The sequence below is a fragment of the Dendrobium catenatum genome, unplaced genomic scaffold (assembly GCF_001605985.2).
Source record: "Dendrobium catenatum unplaced genomic scaffold, ASM160598v2 fragScaff_scaffold_857, whole genome shotgun sequence".
Classification (NCBI taxonomy): Eukaryota; Viridiplantae; Streptophyta; class Magnoliopsida; order Asparagales; family Orchidaceae; genus Dendrobium; species Dendrobium catenatum.
Genome location: NW_021319319.1, coordinates 422,817 through 430,625, shown reverse-complemented (window position 1 = coordinate 430,625; position 7,809 = coordinate 422,817). Strand labels below are relative to the sequence as shown.

Below are 7,809 nucleotides of genomic sequence, written 5' to 3'. Positions count from 1 at the left end.
CTAGTCTTCTCTCTTTTGTAGGTAGGTTGCAATTTATAAAATTCATCATTCCCAATACTATTGCGTACTAGATATGTGGCTTATTCCAAAAACCTCTTGTAAGATCATTGGAAAATTATGTGCTAAATTCATATTTTTTGGGAAAACTCAATCTAAACACCTTAATCTTATTTCTTGTGTCAATACACTTAAGCCAGTGTTCAAAGGTTGTTTAGGGATACTATCTCTATATGCTCTCAGATTTGTATACAACTGTTCTTTAATTTTCAAACTCTATAATGATATTTCCCCTCTCAATAGCTAGTTAATTGCTAGACTCTTCCCATTGGAAGACCACCACGCTTACGACTTCTAATTTATGGGAAAGCATCTGTAATTTTGCTCAGATGGCCAAGCATAAATTAAAGTTCATTATTTCAATGAATAGCCCCATTGCTTTGAGTTGCGATAACTGGTTCTTTGATGCTTTCTTAATTGACTCGATCACTCATCTTCTAAATTACTCCTCTGATGCTCGCGTGTCTCATTGGACTGGATGGTGACTGTTCGACATTACCTGACTCCTTAATCCTCATATTATGGATTCTATCTCTAGTATTCTTATTCTACATGCTGGATTCAAAAGCCTATTATGAGGATACTCAGCTACTGCTTCCTTTAAGGATTTCTACTTAGAGTTTTTAAAGATGATGCAGATGTTGGGTGGCACTTATCCCTATGGCATAAATGACATTCACTTAGATTTTCTAGTTTTGTTTGTTGGCTATTCGTGGGTGCCTTAAAATGGTTTATGCTCTCATTAGGAGGAATATTAAGGTGGTGGATAGTTATTGTCCTTTTTGTTTTAATTTTCCTGAAAGTCCTACCCACCTAGTTTATGTATGCAATTACTCCTTTGCTGTGTTTGGTTGGAATCATTCATATTTTTCAAGAATTCCTACTAAGGCCCAATTTAGTGCAGACATTTGATTTCATTGATGGTATGAATTGTGAGCATCCTAATATCAAAATATTTTACTTGCTTATGGTTAACAGCTATGTTTACCATCTTTGGCGTGAAAGGAATGAAAAGAAATTTGTTTCTCACTTTTGCTGTACCGCATCATTGCGATGTAAAATTTTAAGGGCTATCAGATTGAAGTCTTCCAAGTGGAAAAATTTAAATTCATTGAAGGAAATGATTCATTTTTTAGCCTATTATGGCTTCTAGTTTGTGGTGCTGATGCGGCTTTTGCTAGTTTGGATTTGGCATCTTCTTGATTCTTCTCAAGAATTAGTTTCAGGGAGACTCTTGGTTTTTCAATTATGAGTTGGTTTGCTGGGAGCAGGCTTTACCCTTGTGACTCGTTATATGTTGTTCTTGTGATATTTTTTAGAGGTCTAGCAGGTGTTGCAATTTTGGGCGTTGGACGATAATAATTTCGTGCTTATTGACTTTTCCCCTTGGATGGTCTTTGTGAAACTAGGGGAGATGTTGTTGCTCGTGATCCGTATGCTCTATTCTGATTGAGATCTTTTAACTCCCAAGTCCATTGGCCAAATCATTTTTTTCTCTAAATTTTACTTGTCCACCATTTTCTTTACCAGGTTTTGTTCATCTCGTTTTTTCTTCTTTTATGGGAGTACTGGAGAATTTTTCCGTTATAGTGTAATACTGTAATCACCTCTATTTGTAATTTTTTAATAAAAAATGAATAGGCTCTGCCCCTATTTTCAAAATATTAAAAAAAAATTCAAAATTTCCTTAAAAAAAAAAAAAAAAAAACAAGTCGCTGGTGTGAGAGGAAAACTCAACGATGAGAGAGAGAGAAAGCTAGCGAGAGCGACAGGGAGCTAAGTGGAGTACCCTTGCGGGGACGGATCTTATTCGGATGAAAGCTAACAAGCGAAAGAACAGACAGCACTATATGCTTAGTTTAGGTGCACAGTCGTAGGGGATGGAAGGGGAGGGAATCAGAATAAATGACCTAGAGGTGAAAGATGAGAGAAAGGATAGGAAAACAATTGTATTGGGCATCAGAACAGACTCCAAGAGCAGAGAGCTACTCACCTGGACTCTCGTCAACGTCGCTATCTCCGGTGATCGCGTCGTCGCCATTCACGTTCACCGCTTATCCTACCCCTTTGGTAATGTCAATTTGCACTCCAATCAACTATTTCTCACTTTTTCTTTCACTAAAAAGCCCTTCTTTTTTCCTTCATTCTTCGGCAGATGGTTCAGACCAATACGTGGACAAGTTGGAGCCGATGCGCAGAGCTTATGAAGGTTTCTGCAGCCTAATACAAGTATTGTTTTCTTCTTCAAGCTGGCGCCTCTGAGCTCTGAGCCGTTTCTCTCCTTTGAATTTACCAGAACTTATTTTGTTTTTCCTCTTTTCTCTTTCATTTTGAATAGATAGATTTGGTTATAAAGATTTGCAGAGGCTTCTCCGTCCGCAGGACTTTGGTTCAACAGGCCAAATCTTACTCTGCCTCTTATTTAATCCTGGGAGAAACCAAAAGCAGTAATGCAATTAGGTGATTTTCTTCATTTTCTTTCTCAGTTATCTGCTATGCCGCTCTTTCTCTTTTTTCCGTTCGGCAAACTCTTCTAAATCCTTTGAAATTTGAAAACAGGTTTTCGTTGACTTCAATCCCTAAATACTGTGCTACGAGGCTGCCACCTGAGTGTTCCGTTGTTGCAGTGAACAATGGAAAGATTGTTTTCGGAAGAGGAGCTGTAGGTTGGTTTGATTGGTTTGATTTGAGCTCTAAGTTTTAAATTATTTATTTCCTTTCTAATTTGTACAAACTTTCATCAAGTTTTAGTGAAGAGGAGGGTGACTGGGCACGATGGAAAAACATCTAACTTTCTCCTGCTGCATAGGAAGAGTTTGAGGGGAGATCCATTAGATTGTTTGTTGGATATTAAAGGCCAGGAAGGTAGCACTTTTGATGATAATAGGCCTTTCCCTCTCAGCAGAGGTTTAGTTTTCAATGATTGTTTGAGCTTTAATTCTGTCATTGATCTAGTTGTTAACTCCATTGCAGATGCAATGGTGGAGAAGTGCTCTGTGTGCGGTACTGTTCCTGGGACGCCTTGTTCTTCAAATGTGATGGCTGATGGGTGCCTGCTGGATTCCAAATCAGATGCTCCAATATGCTCAAATTCTTCGGTTGCAGTTGGCATTCAAGAGCCAACTGATGAGGTTGTATCAAGCTGGTCAATTGCCAGAAGAACAATGTCAAACCATAGGAGGACTATATCCATGGAGGGATCCAGAACACCATTGGTTCAGTTAGCAAAGTGGATTTCTGGTCGGTCTACCACATGTTCACCTAACCGTTCTGTTGGTAAGCATAGAAGATCTGATACATTTACAGCTTGTAGCCTTTACAAGGAAGACAGTTTATCCCCATTCTTTATTGAAGAGAGCAACCTACGAATCAATAGAGAATATATGCAAGAGAACTATTCATTGTGGTGGAAATACTTCAGCTATGTTGAGCTTATGCAAGCAACTTGCAACTTCTCAGTTGGTAAATAACCATACTAATCAATGCTAATAACCTAAGACCTGACTACTAAATATTTTCTCATATGTGGAATAGTTTTTATATTTTCAATTATATTGTTCATTGTAGACAGAGTGATTGGAAAAGGTGGAAGCAGCCTTGTTTATAAAGGCATACTTTCAGATGGAAAAGAGTTAGCTGTAAAGGCCTTGAAACCATCTAAAGATTCAATGCGACAGTTTGTTTTGGAAATTGATATCATCACCACTTTGAACCACGAAAACATTATTTCCTTGCTTGGGTTTTGTTTGGAGGACAACAATTTGTTACTAATCTACGACTTCATGTCAAGGGGTTCCTTGGAAGAGATCCTTCATGGTATGAAATTAACATAGATTTTTTGAGCTCACTGGAATTTTGTTAAATTATATCGGGTGCATTTTCTGTACTCAGAAGAGCACAAGCGTTCACTCAATTGGTGTGACAGATATAAAATCTCTATTGCTGTCACTGAGGCACTCAAATACTTGCATGGCTATGGTGGAACCGAACCAGTGATTCACATGGATGTAAAATCGTCAAACATTCTATTATCTGAGGATTTTGTACCAAAGGTACCGTTTTGATTCAATTATCCTAATTATTTGGCCAAAATCCATCGCTATGTTAACCTGCTGATACGCTTCTTGTCCAATGCCCTAGCTCTCAGATTTTGGACTTGCTAGACGCTCAACCGAATCAGTTTCTCACATATCATGCAACAATCTTGCCGGGACGTTTGGGTCTGTGTTTATTTCTCTTGTAATAATGAAGCTGAGCATATAATTTTTTGGATAAATTGGAAGTAAACGGTTCTGTGTTGCAGGTACTTGGCACCGGAGTATTTTATGTTCGGACAGGTCAGTACAAAAACTGATGTGTACGCCTTTGGTGTTGTGCTTCTTGAACTCCTTTCAGGAAGGAGACCCATCAACTCTATGGGTATCAAGGGTGATCAAAGCCTAGTAATGTGGGTGAGTGTTTAATCTTAATTTTTAATCAATGTTCATTTTACTGACTTTAATAACCAGTACATGTTCCCAAAATCCAATTATTTCATCATAGAGAAATCTTGTAAAATATGGCATTTTGATGACAGGCTATGCCAATCCTACAAAGTGGGAAATATCAAGAATTGATGGATCCAAGATTGGATGGTAAATACGATGTTGAACAAATGGAGTGGATGGCTCTCGCTGCCTCTCTCTGCCTCAAAAGGGATTCCCAATCTCGACCCACAATGCCCTATGTATGATCCTTATTTTCTACCAGCTCTTGTGATTTCTGTGCTTCAACTCTGTTTAAGAAATTGTATAAACTACTACATTTACCAGCTTGGCTCACAGATAGAAGCAAGAACTTCTGACTAGAATAATCAATTTCATCTAAACATTATTTAACATGCCCAGTATATATTTCACCTTCTCATAGGTCTTGAAGCTCCTGCATGGAGACAAAGATTCGGTGAAGTGGGCGAAATCGCTGGTTGATTCAGGAAACTCTATTAACTCGGAGGATGATGATCAAACCTTCATTCCTGATATTAAATCCCATCTAAACGTAGTTCTGCTTAATTCAGAGGTTGGTTCTCCATCTGCAAGCAGTAATGAGCTTTTGCCAGGCTTTACAACTGATGGTACTTTCGTGGAGGATTACTTGCTTGGAAGAATAACTCGGGCTTCCAGCCTCGATTGACTAATTCTTTATAAATTTGGTTCTTCAACTTTTTTTTTTTTTTCAACTTGTAGTTGTAGGCTTCAAGTGTTCAATTTGATGTCAATTACTTTGATTTTATTTTTTGTTATTTATTTATTATTATTTTTTATTAAAGAATGCTCCAACGAAAAACGGGTTACATCTCTTTTGCTTTTCCTTGATTGATGAGATAGATGAAAAATGTTAGTGGCGGTCAACTGCGCTTTATACTAGTGTTTATTTGTTTGAAACTATGATTTCGTTTGTGATGATTTTTTTTATTTAGGCTTTAGGACAAAATTCAAAAAATTGTTCCAAACGAATCCTTTATTCTATCGATGTGGCTTTAATCAGCATTAGATCGTGAATTTCTTATTGCTGTTATTGTAATCTGTTATCATGCTAAAGGAATTTTTATTGTTGTGTTCCATAAAAAGGTTATTTGAATGGCTACAAGTAGCTATGAAATAAAAGGAAATGCACAGTGAAATAATGTTCTATAATTTGGATTCATGTAGATCATTAAACCTTCATTCGCCTAGTATTGTTTTGCTGCTTTGAGTATCGCCAAGAGCTTTTAGCCCGGTGGAGATCATCTGATGCTCATGCTTGTAAATAAGATTTGGGCTCGGTTTCACCTTCGCAATTGTCAAAATTTCCCACTTGTTACTAGTGAAGTAATTGTATGTTTAAATTGATAATATAAAGACTCGATATTTTCATGGTAGCTTTAACTTATTTTTGTTGGCTTGAAGATAAGGGATGAAAGCAGGTCGAATTGGCTATGTTGAACGCCGTGCTTTCTGTGGGAGAAGAGAGTAGGATATTGAAGGCATCAGAATGGGGATGTGGAAGGCAATGATCCTTGGAGGATAAAGAAGAATGATGATGTAATAGAGAAATATTGGGTATGTACGGTTTCTAGTAATGGAGTGGTGAGAAAGTATCAATCTCATGATCATTGAAATTGAATTTTATTAAGTAGCTTTTAGTAATCATTAAATTGTCCTATAATCTCTAAATTAGTTGTAGTAAGAAGAAAAAGCGAATATATATATATATACACACGCACATGATATTGAATTTATGATTATTTAGATAAAGTATGCATGTTAGTTTGGTCTTCAAATTAAAATTTTGGATCAAAGCAACTCTAATTCTTAGATCTATGTCGGGCTTGTATGATTCTTTTCAAAGAAAGTGACTAGTAATATGTCTATCATTGTTTATGCGCCATAATGCTTGATTGTCGAGTGCTGCAACATTGTTCAATGTGCTTTTGTGGGCTCCGAAAATTCGACCCCGGCCTCCGTCCGCTTTGATTTCTTCGGGGGAGTTTTAACTGATTTAAGTTTTGGGGTAAATTTTGGGAGGCAGATGGAATTGTAGATAAGACACTACCTAGAGATTTCACCCTCATTTTTCGAGGACTTCATGATTTGAGTTCTTATTTCCTATAGGTGCAAGACCCTATAATTAATTACCCCTCATGATCACGAGAGAACTTTCGATTAAGGCTAGTCGTCAATCTGATACGTAGAGATACATAGATGTAGCATATAGTAGCAGCATGGGCTTGGGTATTGGAAGTTTGAAGGTTTTATATTTAAAATTGAAAATTTCACCATCGTGCACTTAAAGAAGATGGCAGGGGAATTGATGATGGACTCGATCAAGATCCCATGGTTACGTCGTCCCGGGCCAATGTGGTCCCCGGTCTACTTAGTCAGAGGAGGTAGTCGACTCAACCTGATAGAAGGATCCTTGTCGGTAGCCATGGGTTGCTTCGTCGATGGGGACCTTGTAGACTTGGGGTGAATGTTTGTCTAATGGGACAAATTTGAATCCACCTTAGCTAACCGAGGGCTTTGTGCCCTATCGATCATATCCTATTGATTCATATCTATCTCAAGGATTTGATGTCACTAAAGAACGTACTAGCTATGACCATAATTGGTATATGTGATGCCATTTCGCGGCAAAACCACTCGATTCAGAGGGTCTCAGGTCATAAACGTTTATCCTGCGCTGCCATTTGGCTGCAAAATCGCCAGTTAGAGGACACATACCACATCCTTATTGGCAAGAGATTATTTGAGAATAGATCTAGTAATATTTTCGACTATGCATTAGATCCATGTGAGCTGAAGTAAATTTCAATCTATCCACCCCGATAAATTATTGCGGAGGGTGGATGAATTTTGCTTTAAGTGTATTATGATTGGATTTCAGTTCTAAATATTTGAATTTCATATTTTTTGGGATTTTGGATTTTTGGGTGTTCGGGATGGTAATTGAAATGTTTGGAATTTATCCCTCTCGTTGAGATCATTGGTCAATGCGGTCATCATTGGAATGACTCTGAGGTCACTTGAAAATACTTGTATTTTATGGAAGTTTGGGGGTATTTTGAAACTATATTATTTGGAATTAACCCTTATGGTTGAGATTTACATTCAAAATGACCATCATTGGGGTGTATAGGGTTATTCATTGACTAAACCTTATCGACTATATCAACTTGCCGTAGAAGATCATGTTTTATAGGCATTATACCTATGTTAATGAATTTTGTTTGTT

General features: G+C 37.5%; 1 protein-coding gene across 6 annotated transcripts; it reads left to right on the top strand.

Moving 5' to 3' along the window:
• Nucleotides 1-1,789: 1,789 nt before the first annotated feature.
• LOC110104146 (probable serine/threonine-protein kinase PBL23) lies at nt 1,790-5,394 on the top strand. Of its 6 annotated transcripts, none has more exons than XM_020833124.2 (12): nt 1,790-2,127; nt 2,213-2,286; nt 2,396-2,517; nt 2,617-2,723; nt 2,809-2,922; nt 3,031-3,519; nt 3,625-3,873; nt 3,943-4,109; nt 4,198-4,277; nt 4,361-4,508; nt 4,634-4,783; nt 4,966-5,394. In XM_020833124.2, exons 1-12 carry the CDS (start codon nt 1,938-1,940, stop codon nt 5,227-5,229), a joined length of 2,154 nt encoding a protein of 717 aa, XP_020688783.1. In that variant the 5' UTR covers nt 1,790-1,937; the 3' UTR covers nt 5,230-5,394. The 6 variants fall into 6 exon arrangements, with proteins under 6 accessions (XP_020688783.1, XP_028552879.1, XP_020688785.1 ...); XM_028697046.1 differs by having other exon boundaries at nt 2,803-2,922; nt 3,031-3,333; XM_020833126.2 differs by having other exon boundaries at nt 2,803-2,922; nt 3,952-4,109.
• Nucleotides 5,395-7,809: the final 2,415 nt, after the last annotated feature.